The sequence below is a fragment of the Hyperoodon ampullatus genome, assembly GCF_949752795.1.
Source record: "Hyperoodon ampullatus genome assembly, chromosome: 3".
In the NCBI taxonomy this organism is placed as follows: Eukaryota; Metazoa; Chordata; class Mammalia; order Artiodactyla; family Ziphiidae; genus Hyperoodon; species Hyperoodon ampullatus.
Genome location: NC_136916.1, coordinates 94561791 through 94583845, shown reverse-complemented (window position 1 = coordinate 94583845; position 22055 = coordinate 94561791). Strand labels below are relative to the sequence as shown.

Sequence of the window (22055 nt, the reverse complement as noted above, 5' to 3'; positions counted from 1 at the left end):
GTTAGTGTCTTGATTTACACAGGCCGAACTGGGCCAGCACACCGGAAAGTCAGAATGTGGAAACCACAGGAGTTGGGAAAGAGAGAAGCATAAAGAAGCAAGCTGCCCAGAACCCGGCGAACTGTGGTGGGAGGGAGGAGGGTCTGACCTCTCAGAGGCTATGATGTGGGGATTCAGGATCTCCAAGGAACCATGAGCCCTCAGCTAACACCTGGGAAGCATACTGCTTAAGAGAAGCTGACACTTGCTGACATTTTCATCCAAACTTCTGACATTTTCATCCAAACTTCAGGTTTAAATAATCACCATCAGAACTTTTAGGAGTGTATTATACCCGCCAAGAGCACCAGGAATAGAGAGTATATATTATAAAGCAGTATCAAAGCTGCTATAAAAAAACTCCTTATAAATCATAGGCTTGAAAAATGTTTGGGAACTACTACTTTTTGCCACTCCAGGTAGATGGACTTCTTTCCTGATGTTAAAGGTTTTGAAGGGAAAACGATGCCCCCATCTCCTTTATTAACCTATAGTTAGTACCTTTCTCAGTCTGAAAGTTCACCCTTATTTTTAGCCAGAACTCTTCCGGCCACAATTTTAGCACATTATATCTGGCCCTGATCCAGCAGACAGTGAAATTGAGTCAGCTGATTTCCTCTATATAGTAATTCTCCTTATTTGTGAATAATGGCATCCTTCCTTTAGCTGCTTCAGATCAAATAGTCATAAAACTTCTCAACTCTACCCCATAGGTGTGATTTTTCCAACCCTGGAGTTGTCAATGCTATGATCCACGTACAGTTGATTCTCAGGACTTGTGGATTCTGTATTTGTGAATTCACCTACTCACTGAAATTTATTTGTAACCCCAAAATCAATATCCATGGTGCCTCTTCGGTCATTTGCTGACATGTACAGGGCAGTGAAAACTTTGAGTCTCCCTCCATGCACGTTCCCAGCTGAAGTCAGACAAGGTTACCCTTTGCCTTTTAGTTTCAGCTCTCAGACTATAACCAAGTATCGTTTTCATAGTCTGGTGCCACATTTTTTCTCTGTTTAAAATGTCCCTGATGAAGACTTCCCTGGTGGCGCAGTGGTTAAGAATCTGCCTGCCAACGCAGGGGACACGGGTTTAAGCCCTGGTCTGGGAAGATCCCACATGCCGCAGAGCAACTAAGCCTGTGTGCCACAACTACTGAGCCTGCGCTCTAGAGCCCTTGGGCCACAACTACTGAGGCTGTGTGCCACAACTACTGAAGCCCGCATGCCTAGAGCCCATGCTCCACAACAAGAGAAGCCACCGCAATGAGAAGCCCGCACACAGCAACAAAGAGTAGCCCCCGCTTGCCGCTACTAGAGAAAGCCCACGCACAGCAGCAAAGACTCAACACAGCCAAAAATAAAATTAAAGAAAAAAAAAAGAAGAGTAAACATGTTAAAAAAAATGAAGCAAACAGGCTGAGGGCAAATAAATAAATAAATAAATAAAATGTCCCCAACACGTAGTGCTGAAGTGCTATTTAGTGTTCCTAAGGTCAAGAAGGCTGTGACGTGCCTTGGGGAGAAAATACATGTGTTAGATAAGCTTCATTCAGGCATGAGCTATAGCGCTGTGAGTTCAATGTTAATGCATTAATAATATATATTAAATAAGGTGTCTTTAAACAGAAACACACATAAAATAAGGTTGTGTATTGATGGTAGACACCCAGGAATCTAATGCTGTATTTCCTCCAGGTGCAATGACTCAATATTCACTAATTGAGCATTCACAGTCACAGTGACTTTATAGAACGTAACTACCATGAATAATGAGAATCAACAGTCTTCCTATGTTCTCTCTATTCCTAGGTATCACAGCTTGAGATAATACCCTATGAACAGCGTGATCAGTAGGAAACACTGCAACATATTTTAATCCATTACAGTCATTATTCTTTTTGATGTTCAAATTGTCCCATCTTCAGACAATGGGAGCCTCCTACAAGTTGCCTGTATCATTTGACATGACCCCATTCATCTTCAATAGCTTCCTTGTTTTCTGGCCACAACAAAAAGTCTCAGGCTCATCTTGTACATTTCTTGCTCTAGATCTGGAATGAATCATTTCTTCAAGGAGGCTGGTTCCTTTTAGTCTGAACTAAAGTTAAAGAAAAGGAGTGAAATGTAGAAGACAGCTGCCTACTGACTTCCTGGGACCCAGTGCTTGGCCTTTACATCAGCACTCTGAAGTTGAAGTTTTCTGACAATCTGTGGGGACACCAGAGGTCTGTTGCTCTAACGACCTCTTCCACATGCCCATCACCTCTATAATTAACACCCCACCCTGGGTAACTTCCCTGCAGGGGGTCACTTGACCTGAGTTACTCAATTCCAAAAAGAAGAAATCCTAGTTTGGCACAAAATAAATTTATTCCATTCCAGCGTGAGATGAGAGGGAGGGAACAGAGCTACAGAAACACCGAGGCTGTGTGCCGTGAGCCCTCTGTTTCTGGGCCTAGAGCCCAGTTGCTGTGCAGCTGCTTCTCTCAGGGATCTTATCTTTCCAGTAAAACCAGCTGGGAGGTCTGCTTGTAATCTGTTTTAGTGTCATCATCTGTCAGACAGTTTAGAAAGAAGTGGGGATCCCTGGGCTAGCCGCTAAGAGGAAGAATTGGGGGCATGGTGCAGAGTGGTTGAGACAGCTGGATGTAGAACCAAACAGACCTGGTCTGAACCTTGGCTCTGCCCCTAGCAAGTCACATAAACTTTCCAAGTTTCGAGTTTCTCTTCTATAATGCACATAGTGATATTCTCATCATATGGCTGTATCTGAGTATCCATAAAATCCTAGTAGGTGCTCAAGGTGAGGCAGCAATATTAGGATAGGCAGCTGAGGACAGGAGCATAACACGGTGACGAAGTGCACAGGCTTTCAAGTCAAAGAAACTGGATTCAAATCCCGGCTCCACCTCTTACCAATGTGACCTCAGGCAAGTTACAGACCATTTCTGGGTCTCAGTTTCCTCCCATGTGAAAAGAAATTGAAAATTCCTACTTTCATAGAGTTGTTGTAAGGATTAAATGACATACCGTACATGACTTGCTTAGCACGATCGTCAATAGCGGTGACGGTAAATGAAAGGCAAAATGAGGTACCCAGTTGAGAACCAGCCCCCTCTCTACTCAGCAGAGAATCATCACAGTGCCATCCTGGAGTGGGGGTGGGGAAGCATAAGTTTTGGCGAAAGTGTGACAATTCTATAAATATCGATAACTTTTAGGACTGCCTCCCATTATATTCCACAAGACAGCAGCTCCTCCTGAAAGTCGTGATGGAGACAGGACTCTAGACATCATGGGAGGAACAAGCTGAAATAACTCAGCAGTAGAGCTCTGAGAATGGGAGGGGCAGAGACAGAAATAGCCAAGAAAGGTATGAGAAGATGCATTTCATTTATTATGAATAAAGAAGAGCATCTTTTCATAATTCATGTAGTTCTTGATTATTTATCTTGCTGTCCACGAAATAGCCGTTAATATCTTTCGCTCATTTTTCTATTGAGTCGTTTGTTTTTTTCAACTTGAATTATAAGCATTCTTTATGTATCCTGGATACTAATCATTTATTGTTTCTTTCCATTTTTTGGCCACACCACGTGGCATGTGGGATCTTATTTCCCTGACCAGGGATCGAACCCACACCCCCTGCATTGGAAGCACAGAGTCTTAACCACTGGACTGCCAGGGAAGTCCAAACTTTTCCCTCTTTTAAGGGTATTTTTTTACTTAAAAAATCCTAAATTAAAAGCTCTTAATTAGAAGTTCTAAATTAATCCTTAATTTATTTTTTCCTTTATAGTTAGTGCTTTTTGTGTTCTGTTAAGAATGTTTTTCCTAAACCAAAGTAATTCCTTTTTATTGTCATTTAGGAACTTTATTTTTCTGCCTTCATATTTGGGTCTATAATACCTCTAGAAATGATTTTTGCATATAAGATAGGGATCACATTTTGTTGTTTTTCCATATGGATATTCAAAGTTTCCAGCATAATTTATTAAAAAGACAATCCCTTTTACAATGCCACTTTTAAAATAAATCAAATATCTATTAATGCGTGGTTCTGTTTCTGCGCTCTCTGTTGTGTTCCATTGTGTGTGTCTATCTTTGTGCTAACACACCTTGTGCCAATAAGTCTTTTTTTTTTTTTCTCTTGGCCGAGCCACATGGCTTGCAGGATCTTAGTTCCCCGACCAGGGATTGAACCCAGGCCACAGCAGTGAAAGTGCCGAGTCCGAGTAATCACTGGACTGCCAGGGAACTCCCACTAAACTCTTAGTAATTCTAATAATTTGATTATCAATTCCAAGTTATTTGTCTATAGAGTCTATGTTTCTGTATAAATAGTTAGGTCACATGCAAATAATAATGGGGCTGCCCAGTGCATTATGCACAACTGTATTCAGCAGCCTAATTCGTGTTTTATTGCACTGGCGAAACCCTCTAGCGTAACGTTAATAACTAAGGAGATAGCAGGCATCTTCCTCAGGTTTCCCGTTTTAAAGGGAGTATTCTTAATGTTTCACTGTTGAATAGATTTTCTACACATTGATTTGTAGAAACAACTTATCATTAAGAAAGTTCCCCTCTATTCCTGCTTTGCTAAGAGTTTCTTTTAAAATCATAAATGATTGTTGAACTTTAATACTTTTTTTGCATTTATTGAGAAAATCATGATTTTCCTCCTTTAAACAGTTAATATACAAAATTACATTAATAGAGTTTTCCAGTATTGACCCATTGCATTCTTAGAATAAAACAAACTTAGAATGTATTATCGTTTTTACATGTCACTGAATTTTGGCTTACAAATCCTTTATTTAGGTTTTTGCATATATGATCATTAGTGAGATTGGCTTATTATTTCCCTTTCTGGTGCTGTCCCATTTTGGGATCAAGGTTATATTAACCTCCTAAAATGAATGGGGAATGTTCTTTCTTCTATTCTGTGAAAGAGACTGTGTAAGATGGAAGCTATATGTTTCTTAAATATTTGGTAGAATTTTGCCAGTGTTTTCTTTAAGGGAAGATTTTATCTATTAATGAAAATACAGCCTCTTCAATAATAATGGGATCATTTGAAATTGTTTTTCTTCTTGAGTCAGTGGTAATATTTATTCTTCTAGGAATTTTTAGTAACCATTTTATCTCTTTAAAAACTTTTTTTTTTTTTTTTTGCTCTAAAGTCAATCATATTGGATATTAATGTAGGTACAGCAACTTTGGGGGCAAGTTTTTGCTTGATATATATATTTTTCATTCTTTTACTTTCAACATTTCTATGTCCTGATGTGGTGCATGGGCTCAGTAGTTGCGTGTGGGCGCTTAGTTGTCCTGCGGCATGTGGGATCTTAGTTCCCCGACCAGGGATCAAACCCACGTCCCCTGCATTGGAAGACAGATTCTTAACCACTGGACCATCAGGGAAGTCCAAAACCTTTGTCTTTTAACTGGAGATTTTAGTCTATTTACATTGATTATGAGCTTTGATGTACTTTGGGTTTATTTCTATCTATCTTCCTAACCATAACCTTTCTATTTGTATTTCTTTTGAAATGTTCCTGTTTTCCCCTTTATGTCCTTTTAATTGATTAAAAGTGCTTTCTCTCATTTTTTTTTCTTTCTACTAGTTTGGAAGTTATTGATTGTTTCTGTCTTTTCAGTGGTTGCCTTAAATTGTTAGCATACATATTATCTTGACGAAGCCTGAAGTATCAATACCATTATTTTTCTCATAAATAATATGAGGACCATAGAGCACTTTAAGTACTCCTCTTCTAACTAATATGCCATGGTTGTTCAGAATTTTATCTCTATCTTGATTTTTCAACCTTAAAATTAGAAAATATTGTAATTTTTCAATATTTGCTTAAATTTACACACATTTGCCAATTTCTTTGTTTACCAAACCTTCCTGAGTCTTAGACTTTTCTTTCTAGAATAATTTTACTTTTTCCTAAAGTACATTGTTTAGAAGTTCCTTTAGTGGGGGTCTATTTGTAGTAAGTGTTTCAATTTTTATTTGTGTGAAATTTGCTGTCACTCTTAAAATACTTTTCCTGAGTAATCAGCCCTAGGTTTATTCTCAGTGCTGTCCTCTGGATTACGTTGTTGTTGAAATCAGCAGTCATTCTATTTGGTATCCCTTAATAGGCCATCTGCCTTTTCTCTCTGACTGCTTTCAAAATCCTCTCTGTCTATGGTATTCTGCATTGTTGTGTCTAAACATGTATTTCTTTATATCTTTCCTGCTTAGGATTCATTGGGATCTTGAATCTGAGGATGGGAGTCATTAATCCATTGTAGAAAATCTCTTATATTATTTCTCCCCATATTTTCTATTATCTTCTTCTAGAACTCCAATGAAATATATGCTGATCTTATCTTGCTCTATCACTTATCTATCTTAACCTCTTTTTTAAAAAAAATTCCCATCTTTGATTCTCTGTGTGGTATTCTACATGATTTCTTCTGAAGTAGCTTCCAATTCACTAATTCTCACTTTAACACCACCTAATCCAATTATTGAATTATTAAATTTCAGTGTGAACATTAATTGGATACTGGTTCAAAAAATAAAAGCATCTATAAAAGACATTTGGGGAACAACTGAAAAAATTATCACAGGGGTTTGGATCTTGGATAATATTAGAGAGCAGTAGTTAATTTTCTTAGTGATAATGGCATTACAGTCAGTAGGAGAGTGTTCTTGTCTTTAGGAGATGCCTGGTGTATCCTAAGTATATTCCTAAGTATTTAGGTGTAAACTGTCATTGTATGAACAACACTCTTTCAAATGGTTCAGCAAAAAAAATAATAAAATCTATACGTACATATATAGATAGGTAAAACAAAGATGGCAAAATGTTAACAATTGTTGAATATAGATGTAAGCTATATGGGTGTCCAGTCTTTAAACTTTTCTGCAAGTTTGAAATTTTTCATAGTAAAAAGCTAAAAAACTGTGATAGCTAAAATCTAACATTTCAATAACAGGTTTAAAATATAAAATCAAGGAAAAGGAAAAAAAGAAAGAGAGAAAGGAAGAAAGGGAGAAAAAATAATTGAAAGGGAGAGAAATGTATAAGAAATAATATAAGAATATCCCAGAACTGGGGACATTGAAAGGAGTCACTGAGGGCTCAGCACAAAGAATTTAAAAAATAAATAAACTCATACCAAGACACACAAATGTGGCTTTTGGAATTGGGGTGGGGGATTGTTGGGGAGAGGGAGAAGGGAGAAAACCCTAAAAGCTTTCAGAGGGAAAAGATAGGTCACATACAAAGGAATGTTCATCAAAATTGCATCATACTTTTCAACACCAGATGCCAGGAGCAATGAGACAATGCCTTAAAACTTCTGAAGGAAACTGATTTTCAACCTAAAACACCTAGACAAATTCTTAAGCAAGTGCAAAGATAGAAAAGAGATAGATGGGCAAGGACTCAAGTGACTTACCTCCCACTCATCCATTCTTACGAAACTGCAAGTTGTGTGCCAGTAAAATCGATGAGTGAAACAAAGAAGGGTTAAGATCCAGGAAACAGATTTCCACCCAGGAGAAGGGCAGTCAGTCCCAGGCCACTGCTCCAGACCTGGAAGATTGCTGGCCTGGTCTGTAGGGGAGAAGGGCTGCAAAGGAAGGCCCTAGGCTGGGGAGCAATGGAACCTCTAGGTTATCTATGCATTTAAGTATTTGTAAAAACTACTGCTGAAGAAAAGCATTGATGTATACATAAAAAAATCGGGGAATTATAAAGAATAAGAGAAAAGAAACATTTATACAGAAAGGAAATGTAACACCACATACTACTTAGTTAAGAAGTGAACAATATTTAACTAATTATATTAAAGGAAATAATGAATTTTAATTTCTCTAAAATTTATGACATAAGTATTTTGGGAAGATGATGGGCAGAGCATAATGTGAGAAACCTAAATCTCATTCCCCCAAATAGGAATTCTACTGATACTTTCTAAAAATAATAAATTAAAAAGTAATAATATAAGCATATTATTTAGAAATATAGAGGTAAATACCAGAAGAAAGAGCTAAAAGAATTAAAAGTGGCTGTCTCTGAGGAGAGAAATTTGCAGGGCAAGAGACTGCTATTCCTCTAGGTAAGTTTTGTTTGACTTTTTAAAACTTTGTTCATGTATAAACTGAGTAAAAATAAAATTATTTCTTAAAAAAACTGACCTCAAAAATTACGTTGAGCTATTATAGTGTCCTGTAAAGCCAATGTCATGGTTTCAAACACTAGCGAACATAGAATCCCTGATGTGCTTATTTAAATTGCAGAGTCCCAGACCCCTACCAAGAGGATCTGAATCCTTAGGTCTGGGGTAAGCCCTGGGAATCTGCATTTTAAACTTACATCCCAGGTGATTCTGATGCAGATAGTCCAAAGACCACACTTTGAGAAGCACGGAGTAGACAAAAACTGACAAGAGTGAATAAGTGGACAGGGAGACGGCATCCTCCTAGTGGGAAAGCTGCCAGAACGGAGTTTCCACCCATGCCAGCTCCCTGCCCTTACTCTCGAGTTGCCCGTTTGTGCATGGTGAAATTTTGAAAAAAGCTGAGCTTTCTTGTGAATATATTCTGACACACATTTATCCTCCTTCCCCATCTACCACTTTCTCTGCCTCAAAGGTCGTGAACTCACAACCATGGATGTCTGTTCACTGCCACTGGAACCCACTCTAACAGGGACTCTCATTTGAGGTCAAGCTACCTACCCTCTGGGTCCCTCTCACAGGTTAGAGTCCCTAAATGGCCAGTCAAGGTCTTTGGGGGGATGGGGCAGGGACATCAGGAGAATGAAGGCTTCATTAACTTCAGACAATGGCCCGGAACAGAATCCTCCTATGCATTCAGGAGGCTGTATAGGATTAGTGTATACAGCATGTTTCGAAGGCCCCATGCTATATCCCATTGGCCGCCAGTGTTAAAGGCATGAATGCCTTTTGCTGAGGCAGGGTAAGCCTCTCTGTAACTATATTTTCTCTTTTTAAAGAAAGAATCCCTGCAAGGCTGATGGAAGTAGCCTGAAGGTCTGCAGGTCTTGTGGCCTGTCCTGGGGCTGTCTCTGGCTCTCTCGCTCCCCTTGCCAGCTCCCTGTCTGACTGGCATGGTGTCGCCCCTTGACCGTGGGCTCAGGGGCCTCCAGCCAAAGCTGCTGACTCTGACCACGGCCTTTCTCTGGGCTGTGTTCATTTGCATTGCGCTGCTGAGAGTGGAGGAGCTATATAGGCTCCGGCCCATTCACGGGAGGATTAGGCCTTGGACTGAGGGCGCAGCAGGAGAGAGGCCACAGTGAAGGCCCAGCTCCACTCCCTGAGCGGTCACCATGCCCTACCTGCTGCCAGGATTCTTCTGTGACCGTGTGATCCGGGAGAGGGACAGGAGAAACGGAGAAGGCACCGCCACACGGCCCCTCAAGTATGAGGGGCAGGATTTTGTTGTTCTCAGACAACGGTGCCTGGCTCAGAAGTGCCTCTTTGAAGACCGTGTGTTCCCAGCAGGTGTTCAGTCCCTGGGCTCCCATGAGCTGAGCCAGAAAACCAAGATGAAGGCCATCACGTGGAAAAGGCCAAAGGTAGGGATAGGAGGGACGGGGCTTCAGGAGACAGCTCTTGGGGATGGGAGGTCAAGTGGTCCAGAGCCTGAGGCCACAGATCCCGGATCTGAGTAAGTGGCTTATCAACATTCTCCTACCCATTTGCCCCCAAAATACTTTCCTGCTTCCTCCTGAAACTGGAGCTGTTATTTTCTATACCTGAACTAGAGATTATTTAATACTTTATAGATCCCTGAGACTGTAAATATTTTTAAGAGAGCTAATGCACTGACTTAAATTCGTAGTAAAACAGTAAGGAATAATTGATGATCATGTTTCTTCTCGAGAGCAGGTATTCTGGGGGTGGGAGAGTGGAGTGGTGAAGAGGACTAGGGCTCACAGTTTCAAGGAGAGTTCCCTGGAAGGTGATGAACAGTTACGACATAGGAGGCTGCAGGAGGCTAGAGATTTGCCTTCTTAGCTTCTTGCCTAAGGCTGGTTCATTAGTGATGTGTCACTTCTGTGTAAACAAAAAGGTCCATGCTGACCTGCCACGCTCCCTACAGGGAGAAGCAGTTTGCTCAAGGATACCTTACTGCCTGGCAATTGAGGAGTCCATTTGTTTCAACTGTATTCAGCTACTCTGTGCTTCTCAAAGTGTGGTCTTTGGACTACCTGCATCAGAATCACCTTGGGATGCCAGTTTAAAATGCAGATTCCCAGGACTCATCCCAGACATAACTGTATTTCTATATTAACTATCTGTATTTATAGTAAGCAAAACATGAGTTCATACTAACTTTTACCAAAGTATTTCTCTTTGTGTGTGTATGTGTTATTGTAAATGAAGTTTGTTTTTGTTTTTATCAAATTCCATTTGTTCATTGCTGGTATATAGGAAAGTGTCTGACTTTTATATACTAATCTTCTATCCTGCAACTGCGCTTGCTTATTAGTTCCAGAAAGGTTTTTTTTTTCTTTTTGTCATTTGTTTGGGATTTTCTACATAGACAATTATGTCATTTGTGATTAAACAGCTTATTTCTTCCTTTCCAATCTTTATAAATTTTATTTCCTTTTCTTGTTTTATTTCATTAGCTAGGACTTTCGTATGATGTCGAATAAGAGTGGTAAGAGGAGACATTTTGACTTGTTTCTGACCTTAAGGGGAAAGCATCTAATTTCTTAACATTAAATATGAAGATAATTGCAGTTCATTTAAAACTTTTTAAAAGTAATTTTCTTTACCAACTTGAGGACATTCCCCTCTATTCCTAGTTTTTATCATGAATGGGTATTGAATTTTGTTAAGTGCTTTTTCTGCATCAACTGATAGGATCATGTGATTTTTCTTCTTAGCCTGTTGTGATGGATGTCATTGATTGATTTTCAAATGTTGAACCAGTCTTGCATACCTGGAATAAATCCCAGGTAAATGATATACTTGTAGTGTATAATTTTGTTTATACATTTTTGTTTTTGAGTTACTAATTTTTTTTTTGAGGATTTGGTTTCTATTTTCATAAGAGATACTGGTCTGTAGTTTTCCTTGGCAATGTCTTTTTCTGGTTTGGGTATTAGGGTAATACTGGCCTCATAGAATGAGTTAGGAAGTGATCTCTCTGCTTCGATTTTTCTGGAAGATACTGTAGAGAATTTGTATCATTTCTTCCTTGAATGTTTCATAGAATTCACCAATAAATCATCTGGATCTGGTGCTTTTTTTTTGGAGGGTTATTAATCATTGAATAAATTTCTTCAATAGGTATAGCCATATTCAGATGGTCTGTTTGTCTTTGTGCGAGTTTTGTGTCTTTTACGAAATTCATCCACTTTATCTAAAGTTATCAAATCTGTGGGCTTAGAGGTATCTGCAGTATTCCTTTACTATCCTTTTAATGTCCCTGGGATCAGTAGTGGTGATCTCTCCATTTCTGCTGTTGGTAATTGGTGTCTTCTCTCTTTTTTCCTTGGTGAGCATGGCTACAGGTTTATTAATTTTATTGACCTTTTCAAGGAACCAGTTTTTGGCTTTATTGATTCTCTCTGTTGTTTTGCTATTTTCAATTTCATTGATTCTGCTCTAATCTTTTATTATTTCTTTTTTTCTGCTTGCTTTGAGCTTAAATGTTTTTTCTTTCTCTCGTGTCCTGAGGTAGAATATTGGTATTGATATCAGATCTTTCTTCTTTTCTAATATATGCATTTAATGTTAGAGATTTCCCTCTAAGCACTGGTTTCACTGCATCCCACAAATTTTGATGATATATTTTCATTTTCATTTAGTTCAAAGCAATTTTTAACTTCTCTTGAAACTTCTTCTTTGACTTGTGTGTTATTTAGAAGTGTGTTGTTTAATTTCCAAATAATTTGGGATTTTCCAGTTATCTTATTGTTATTGCTTTCTAGTTTCATTCCACTGTAATCTGAAAACATATTTTGCATGTTTTCTATTCTTTTAAATTTGACAAGGTGTGTTTTATAGCCCAGAATGTGGTCTATCTTAGTGACTCTTCCATGTGATATTGAGAGCAGAATGCGTATTCTGCTATTGTTGGCTGGAGTAGTCTATGTTAATTAGATCAAGTTGATTGCTAGTGCCGTTCAGGTCAACTATATCCTTATTGATTTTCTACTTGCTGAATAATAATTACTAAACAAGGGGTGTTAAAGTCTCCAACTATAATACTAGATTTGTCTATTTTTCCTTTCAGATGTATCACTTTTTTTTTTTTTTTTTTTTTTGCGGTATGTGGGCCTCTCACTGTTGTGGCCTCTCCCGTTGCGGAGCACAGGCTCCGGACGCACAGGCCCAGCGGCCATGGCTCACGGGCCCAGCCGCTCCGCGGCATGTGGGATCTTCCCGGACCAGGGCACGAACCCGTTTCCCCTGCATCGGCAGGCGGACTCTCAACCACTGCGCCACCAGGGAAGCCCCAGATGTATCACTTTTTACCTCATGTCTTTTGACACTCTGTTGTTAGGTGCATCCACATTTAGGATTGTATGTTTTCTTGGACAAAGGACTCCTTTATCAATATGTAATGCATCTCTTTATCTCTGATAATTTTCCTTGTAATGAAGTCTGCTTTGTCTGAAATTTATACAGCTATTCCAGCTTTCTTTCTTTCTTTTTTTAAATTTATTTATCTATTTATTTATTTATTTTGGCTGAGTTGGGTCTTTTGTTGCTGCACGCGGGCTTTCTCTAGTTGTGGCGAGCGGGGGCTCTTCGTTGTGGTGCGCGGGCTTCTCATTGTGATGGCTTCTCTTGTTGCGGAGCACGGGCTGTAGGCGTGTGGGCTTCAGTAGTTGTGGCACATGGGCTCAGTTGTTGTGGCTCGTGGGCTCTAGAGCGCAGGCTCAGTAGTTGTGGCGCACGGGCTTAGTTGTTCCGTGGCATGTGGGATCTTCCCAGAGCAGCACTCGAACCCGTGCATTGGCAGCGCGGATTCTTAACCACTGCGCCACTAGGGAAGCCCTCCAGCTTTCTTTTGATGAGCATTAGCATGGTATATCCTTCTCTAGCTATCCGAGTCTTTATATTTAAAGTGATTTTCTTGTAGATAACATATCGTTGGGTCTTTTAAAAAAATCTGTTCTCACAATCTATCTTTTGATTGATGTATTTAGGCCATTCACATTTAAGTGATTATAATATAGTTGGATTAATATCTACTGTGTTTATAACTATTATCTATTTGTTGCAATTTTTCTTTGTTTCTCTCCTCTCCCCTTTCCTGCATTCTCTGGTTTTAATTGAGTATTCTATATGATTCCATTTATCTCTTAAGTATATCTATTATACTTTTTAAAAAAAGTTAATGGTTATGCTAAAGTTTCCAATATACACTTACAACTAATCTGATTTCACCTTCAAATAACATATACCACTGTATATGTAGTCTAGTACCTTATAATAGAAAATTCCCAATTCCTCCCTTCCTTCCCTCATGACATTACTGTCATGCATTTCACTTATCCATATGCTATAATTACTCAACACATTGTTGTGATTATTACTTTAAATAAAGTTATCTTTAGATTAAAAATAAGAAAACTAAAAGTTTTATTTTACCTTCATTTATTCCTTCTCTGATGCTCTTCCTTTCTTTATGTAGGTCCAGGTTTCTGATCTATATAATTTTCCTTCTCCTTGAAGAGCTTATTTTAACATTTCTTGCAAGCCAAGTCTGCTGGAAATGAATTCCCTGTGGGTTATTATTTTAAACATTTACTTTATTTATTTTATTTATTTATTTGGTTGTGCTGGGTCTTAGTTGCGGCAGGTGGGCTCCTTTAATTGCAGCATGTGTGCTCCTTAGTCGCAGCCAGCAGCCTCCTTAGTTGCAACTCGCTGGCTCCTTAGTTGCGGCATGCACACTCAGTTGTGGCATGCATGTGGGATCTAGTTCCCTGACCAGGGATCAAACTGGGGTCCCCTGCATTGGGAGCATGGAGTCTTCACCACTGCACCAGGGAAGTCCCTCCCCTGTGGTTTTATTTGTCTGAGAAAGCCTTTAGTCTCCTTCTTTTTTTTTTTTTTTTTTTTTTGCGGTACGCGGGCCTATCACTGTTGTGGCCTCTCCCGTTGCGGAGCACAGGCTCCGGACAGCCATGGCTCACGGGCCCAGCCGCTCCACGGCATGTGGGATCTTCCTGGACTGGGGCACGAACCCATGTCCCCTGCATCGGCAGGCGGACTCTCAACCACTGCGCCACCAAGGAAGCCCCCTCTCCTTCAGTTTTGAAAGATAAATTCTCTGCATATAGAATGCTAGGTTGGTGGGGTTTTCTTTCATCAATTTAAATATTTCCTGCTTGCATGGTTTCTGAAGAGAAGTCTACTATAATTCTTGTCTTTTTTCCTCTAGAGCAAAGGTATTTTTCTCCCTCTTGGCTTCTTTGAAGATCTTTTCTTTATCTTTGGTTATCTGCAGTTTGAATATGATATGCCTAAGTGTAGTTATGTTTTATTTTGCTGGCATTTATGCTACTTGATGTTCTTTGTGCTTCTTGGATCTGTGATTTGGTATCTGTCATTAATTTTGGAAAGTTTTTGGACATTATTACTTCAAATATTTCTTCTGCTCTGTTCTTTCTTTCCCATCAGTATTCCAATTATGCATATGCTGCATCTTTTGAATTGTCCCACAGTTCTTGGATGTTCTGCTGTTTTGTTGTTGTTGTTTTTGCTGTTATATTTTTCTCTTTGCATTTCACTTTAGGAAATTCCTATTGTCTCATCTTCAGTCTCACTGATTTTTTTTCTTGTCCATGTCTAATCTACTGATGAGCCCATCAAATACATGTTATACTGTCTTTTGTTTCTATCATTTCCTTTTGATTCTTTCTTATTGTTTCCATCTCTCTGCTTATATTGCCCATCTTTTCTTAAATGTTATGTACTTTTTCCATTAGACTTTTTGACATACTGATCATAGTTATTTTAAATTCCCTGCCTGATAATTCCAACATCTATGTCATATCGGAATCTAGTTCTGATGCTTGCTCTTCAGGTTGCTTTTGCCTGCCTTTTGGCATCTCTTGTAATTTTTTACTGAAAGCCAGACATATTGCTTTGGGTAATAAGAACTGAGATACATTAGCCTTTGGTATAAGGATTTATGTTAAGCTGGCTAGAAGTTGTGCTGTTTCCTCCAGCTGCAGGTGTCAGAAGCTTCAAATTCCTTTAATATCCTTGTTTGGTCTCCTCTCTTGACTTTGGGCTTTCTTAAATACTTATCAGAGTTTACATCTTGCAGCTCTTTCAGCTGTAAGTCACTGTTGTTTCACTGGAGCCCTGTTGATGTGGTTGTATGATCGGGGAGGGGAAGTGTTCTATAATCTAATGATTAAAGCTCTATCTTTTAATGAGACTGTCACTCTGGGCTATGACCTTCATACACGTTTCTCCATTGGTATAGCTTTTACCCCTTCTTAGGTGAGAAAGCCTGGAGGCGGCTGGAGTGGGAGTAATACACTTCCCCCAACATAGGTAAGACTGGAAAAGTCTTTTCCCCTGTAGGGGGGATCTTTCTTGGATCTTCACCATGAGAACTTGGAATTTTTGGAGGTAAAAACCATGAAAGGGTTGGGGGTTTCTCCCAAGACTGTGGCCTCCAGAAGTTTCTCACTCTTGTGCTAGTCCACACTCAGCTTCCTGAAATTCATCAAGGTTACCATTTAAGTGTTCCTCCCAGTTTGTGGCTGAGGCAGCTTCTGTTCCAGATAAAGAGATCTTGGCTATAACTCTCTGGTTTCATTTGTGTCCATATCTCAGGGTGGTAGGTTGCCCTGCAACCTCAGTTCTCTGATGCATCCAAGCAAAGTCACTGGTTTCCATGTGTTTGGCTTTTTCTTGTGGTAAGGATGGGAGGGATGACTTCCAAGCTTTTCACATGTTGGAGCTGAAACCAGAAGTCCCCTACATATATCTATATTAGCCCACCCTTTTAAATGTATGCTTTTGTTTATCTTATAATGCACATTATATGTTAGGATAACACACACACATAATTTAAAACTAATAAGATATACAATAAAAAAAAAATGTTTGCAAACCACAGCACTCAAAAACTGAGGAAATGGTCATCTGTTGCTAATTTCTGGGAATCCATCACTGACAGATCCAGTCTCCATGCTAAATTATAGCCAAACAAGTGAGCGGAAGTCTTAGGTCCCCAAGTTAAAGTGACAGAGCCAGGACAATTTACTATTTGTTCATATTAACCAACAAAAACAGGTCTCAGACACTCCAGGAAAGTAGGTGGTGGGAAGGGGTATCTAGGTAAATCTAGCTGTTCTATGAATTAACCCTCAACAAGTTTGGTAACTGACCCTCACCAAACAGACATCTCTCACGAGGACAAACAACTGAGAGTCTCTAGGCTGGGGGTTTCCTGGAGGGCAGGCAGGGACGATTTCCTATTTTTATTATATCCTTAAATCCCCCAGCCCTGTGCATACTTGGAAGCTCAATTAATGTTTGGTGAATTTAGCTGAGGTAGTATTTAAGGTAAATGTAGTACCTTGGGGAATCTCTACTACTGCAAAAAATATAACTCCATTCAAATACCTGGACCTCTAAGCAGATGGAAGAGAAAGCAGTGCAGTTGCTACTGCCTTTCCAAGTAGTCAGCTCTGGAATTGGTGGCAGGTGAGGAGATGAGGTGTGCTTCTGTACCTATAGACCCAAGGAGAGAAATCTATCCTTGTGACAGCTAAAAAATGTAGCTATAATTCTAGTACTTGAGTTACTCTATAATATATTCCTTATAACAGGGCAGGACATTCAGTAGTCAAGTGTCTCAGCTGGCAAGTAACAGAGGCCCAACACAAACTAACTTAAACCGAAAAAAAGCTCTATAACTTGAATATTCAAAAGTGATGATCAGGTTTAGACACACTGAATCCAGGCCTCAAACAATGTCATCAAGACACAATCCCTAATATCATCTATTTGTCTATCTACCTGTCTATCTATTTATCACCTCCGACCTCTCCACCCACTCCCCCATCTGCTTCCTCTGAGTTATCTTTATTCTCAGGTGTGCTAACTTCACAAAGGGGCAAAAATGGCCACCAGCAGCTTCAGGCTGACACTCTACCAGCTTAGTAACTCCCAGAGGAGAATGTATTTCTTTCTCAATAGTTACAACGAAAGTCTTGGCCCATATCTCATTGGCCCAGATTTGGTCATGTGCCCATCCCTGAACCAGTCACTCTCACTCTAATTGCCCTAATAGCCATCTGGATCTGGGTGAAGAGGGAAGCCCACCAGAACAACATGGGTTGACAGTGGTGTTGCTCCCCAGTTGAAAATTGAGGTGTAATGCCAGGAGAAAGTGGAATGTATTTTAAGGAGGCAAAACACTGGGGAGACAAAAATAACATATGTTGACTATACCTTAATTGGTTTTTTAAGAGGAAAGAGTCTTATTTGGAATAATGAGAGTTTTATATTTTATTAGTGGGAAATGGTTTTTAAAGACCACATTCTGGATGTTGATGTTTTCTTTACTGCTAGATTTTTACTGCTTCTAGTTTTTTTGTTTCTTTTGTTTTAGTGCAGAGAGATAGAAAATTTTTTCTAGAGAGACAAAAATAAATCATGAGTTATATATCCAATTCAACTTTAACATTGCAGGGTTGTTACTTAAGTTATTCAGTTTTATAATTTTACATATTTTCTTTTACACTAAAAATATCCTGGTTCCTAATGACATTAATGTACATTCTTATTTACCTTATCCTACATGTCAAAGTTTTGAAGTAATAACAATGTTATTTTTCTTTATTATGGTTCACATTTCTTTATGGTTTTGGTTTTTGACCTTAGGCTATATCCCAAAAGGAATAAACAACCAAAATTTTATATTTTAAGTCACTTGAAAGAATTCATTTTATGTGTGTGGCCATGCCATCAATTTGATAAGCAGTTTGGTTCCTTTGCTTCAATTTGCTCTCAGCTTTTAAAGATTGCTTTTTAAAATTGTCTTTAATTTTGGCTTTTAAATCTATAAAATTTACATGATTCCTAAGTCAAAACTATTTTCAAACAGTTATATTCAGAGTTTTACTTCCATCCCTATATTCACCCCCTTAAGCCTTCCCTCTCCTATAGGTAACCTTTGTAAAAATTATTGGTTTTGGTTTATCCTTCCATTGATTAAGAACTTCAGGCGGGATGTGTGTGTGGTGTGGTCTAAGCACGACTGACTTTCCATCTAGTAGGAGAGAGAGATTCCTGAGTGCAGGGAGCTTCAACTCATGTGAGTATACCAGCTTGTTGTGATGGGGGAGACAGAAGGAGAGGGCTGTGTCACTGGGATAAGCTTCTCGAAGCTGTGAAGAACGGTGTTAAAACAAAAACACAGAATCTACAATTATTTCAAAAGTTAAAAAACAAAGCATGGGGACTTCCCAGGTGGCGCAGTAGTTAAGAATCCGCCTATCAATGCAGCGGACATGGGTTCAAGCCCTGGTCCAGGAAGATCCCATACGCCGCAGAGCAACTAGGCCCATGTGCCACAACTACTGAAGCCCGCGCGCCCTAGAGCCCACGCACCACGACTACTGAGCCTATGCAGGGAAACCACTGAAGCCTGCATGCTGCAACTACTGAAGCCCGCGCATCTAGAGCCCATGCTCCGCAACAAGAGAAGCCACTGCAATGAGAAGCCCGCGCACCGTAGTGAAGAGTAGACCCAGCTTGTTGCAACTAGAGAAAGCCCGCGCACAGCAACGAAGACCCAATGCAGCCAAAAAATAAAAAATAATAAAAAATTTAAAATAAATTAAAAAAAAAACAAAAAAACCCCCAAAGCATGACACATCCAAACAAAAACAAGAGCACCCTCTGTTGGTCTCTGTTGGAATACACATAATTGGTAGTGCCTGGATTTGAAAACTGCTCAGGCCAGGGATGTCCTATTGGGTTACCTTGAATAAAGAACGCACCCTCCAAAAAAAAAAAAAAAAAAAAAAAACGCACCCGCCAACAGATGGGGAGGTCTTTAAGGCCCACACCAAATTTACCCTTGGCTCTCCCCAGCTCTCAAGGCCTGTGGCCCTTGGGACATATGCTGATACTAAATATCTATGTTACCATGTCTTGGGGGAAAAGATCTTTACTTTCCCTCCTGTACCTCTTTTCCCTGGCATAGAAAAAAAAAAAAGCAAGAGCCATGTTTTCTATTGTCCCTCCAAAGCTGTGACAGTAATGACACTGCCCTAACTCTCAAGGTACATCTTTACTCAGACAGTATATCAGTGTGAGGGAGCAGTGTGGAACAATGGGAAAAGAAGCCATGTATCTGGCTTCTCTCACTTACTAGCTGTGTGTCCTTGGGCAGGTTTCTTAACCTCTCTGAGCCTTGGTGTCCTCATCTGAAAAACAAGAATGATAGTATCCAATTCATGGGCTGTTTCTGGAGGTTTAAATGAGTGGTGTGTGTAAAACTCTTGATATGTGATGCCAGTACTACGTATGGACCTCAGTAAATAATAGCTACTGCTACTATTATTATTTCCTTTTTGTTTCACAGGAAATTTGTGAGAATCCTCGATTTATCGTTGGTGGAGCCAACAGAACTGACATCTGTCAAGGAGATCTAGGTAGGAGAGTCCCTCGGGGCATATCTAGCCAAACAATCAAGGGGTGATTAAAAGGTGTGATCCCTTCACAGTAAGTAAAGGGACAATAATCTGTTTTTGCTTTTAATGAATTTGGGGGAGGAGGTTTTGATAACATTACCTTATACTCATTTATCAACGTGCTGGTGATTGCTTCATTTAATTTCTGTCCTTCCCACCTGTCTCACTAGTTCTTTGCCTTGTGTCACAGGAGGTGTGCCTCATTCCACAGCCTCCTCTCCAGAGTCTCCAGGACACTCACACACCCCACTCAGCGAGACAAAAGCCCTGCTTTTAGCTGTACCCACCTTCCTTAGAAGTCAGCTCTGAAACTGTCCATGTACCACGCATGTCCCTTGGGCACATGAAATCTATATGCTCACAAAATATGCTTTTGTAACTCGAACTCTTGTTGAAATTGCCCCAGAATAGCTTCATATTAAAGGAGTCTTTCAACACAGACGACATTTGCCATGTGGATAAGCGTCCAATTTTCTGTCTGGTTGGTTAGCTTGTCTGCTTCACCAGTCTCTCCTCTGTCTCAGCCTCTTGTTCGGGAAGTATTATCTTTGGTGTGGACTGTAGGAAAGCTCTGTGAAATAAAGTTGGAGAGACATCGACAAACACAGTTTAAAACTTGTGGGAAAAGGGCACTCAAGACCAAATGAATTTGGCTAATCTGGCCCCAGAAGGAGAGGCTGAAGAAGTTTTGGATATCTGAGTTCCTGCACTCGAGGGAAGACTGCCTGCAGAGCCCTGGGCAAGCTAATAATCTGGGCCTGTTTCAGAGGAGAGGCTGGCTGCCTGGGGGGGCCTGGTGGGGGCCAATGGTGGGAGGAGGGCTGTGGCAGCTCTCAGCCTCCCCTCTGCAGTCTCAAAGATGCTGTCATATCCCACAGAGCACAACGAAGGCCTTGTATATAGTCTGTGCTCTGTTAGTGATCCAGGCCTGCCCCTTGGGTATTCACACATGCATACACACACAGACACAGGGCAAAGTGCCGCCTCCAACTACTAGCCAGCTTTCCTTACAATACAAATGGGCTGCACTGATGGCTCTCAGTTGCTCAGTCTCTGCCAAGGTCCGAAGGGGAAATGGACTCACACTGCAAAGTTACAGGGCAGGCAGATTTCCTGTGGGTGTTACAAAGAATGACCCAATTATGACCCCTACCGCCCCATCTCCACTGAGGTCCAAATGGAGGTCTGACCTTATGTTGCAGACAAAGGAATTGCCTACAGCTTTCAGGAAAGCCAGTCACAAGGGAGTAAGTTACCCTGTTGATCACATGGTCCAGAGACTGCTGTCACACTCCTTCCCTGGGTTGACACCTCTGTAAGGTCAGATCTGGAAGTGGGACAGTGAATGCCAAGTGAACGCCCTTCTCCAGAGAAGTAGAGCAGCCGATGGGGATGGAGTCTCCGTCTTCCCTGGAGGTGTGGGCCCTCCCGTGACCTGTGCCGCGTGTTTGCCTGCAGGGGACTGCTGGTTTCTCGCAGCCATCGCTTGCCTGACCCTGAACAAGCGACTGCTTTTCCGGGTCATACCCCATGATCAGAGTTTCACCGAAAACTACGCGGGGATCTTTCACTTCCAGGTGAGGTCAAGGGAGTGTAGTTAAGAGGGCCAGCTGCTGTCTACTCACCACTGGTCTCCCTGCCTTCACTTCCCAGTGGCTCCAGGAAAGTTTCCCACCCACCCTCCTGGCCATGGATGTGGACAGTGATCCTCTTCAGGCCTCAAGCCTGTGAGGAAGCAGTTGTTTATCTCTTCCTACCCTCAAACCCCTACACCTTCCACTAGGCCCCAGAAAGGTTGGAGGATATCCTGTTTGCTGACCTGTGGGTCTATTTTTGCCTCTCCAGCTGGCTGGCTTCCGTGTTATTACTGGCAGCCCTTCTCAAGTAAATCCCTAAGATACTAGCACTGGGAATCCAGAGGGCCCTTTAGGTTGTAAAGGAAATCCCATCCACGGCTGCAGCTCCTTTTTACTTGTGTCCCTTAAACACAGGTCTATACCAAGACTATCACGCACCCTTTCCAGCCTCTGGAAGAAAAGTCTGGTTAATCTGGGAACCAGGCTTCTGCTTCGGCCCAGCAATGAGTCTTTTGGTTCCAGAATCAATTCAGCCATTGGAAACTTTCTGGATCCAAATTGTCCTGGCAAAGAGCCAAACCCTGTGCTGGCCCAGAACTGAAATGAGCTTCGTATGTGGGCATCTAGCAGACATTGGGGTTCTGAGGCATCAATCTGTCTCCAGCCCTTAAGGCTCCAAATGTCCTGGTCTGACCCAGATCATCAGTTGATCTTC

At 40.6% G+C, this 22055-nt stretch overlaps 1 protein-coding gene across 4 annotated transcripts in view; it reads left to right on the top strand.

The window, feature by feature from the left end:
- Positions 1-22055, top strand: part of CAPN3 (calpain 3) — a gene marked incomplete at both ends in the record, with an annotated part of 47691 nt that overhangs the window by 4365 nt on the left and 21271 nt on the right. For 3 of the 4 annotated variants that reach the window (XM_079700809.1, XM_079700807.1, XM_079700808.1), the window contains 2 exons: positions 19655-19724; positions 21222-21340. In XM_079700809.1, the coding sequence (XP_079556935.1) occupies positions 19655-19724; positions 21222-21340 (189 nt within the window). Of the gene's footprint in view, positions 1-9395; positions 9645-19654; positions 19725-21221; positions 21341-22055 lie in introns of those variants that run through there. The other variant, XM_079700810.1, reaches the window with a different exon arrangement.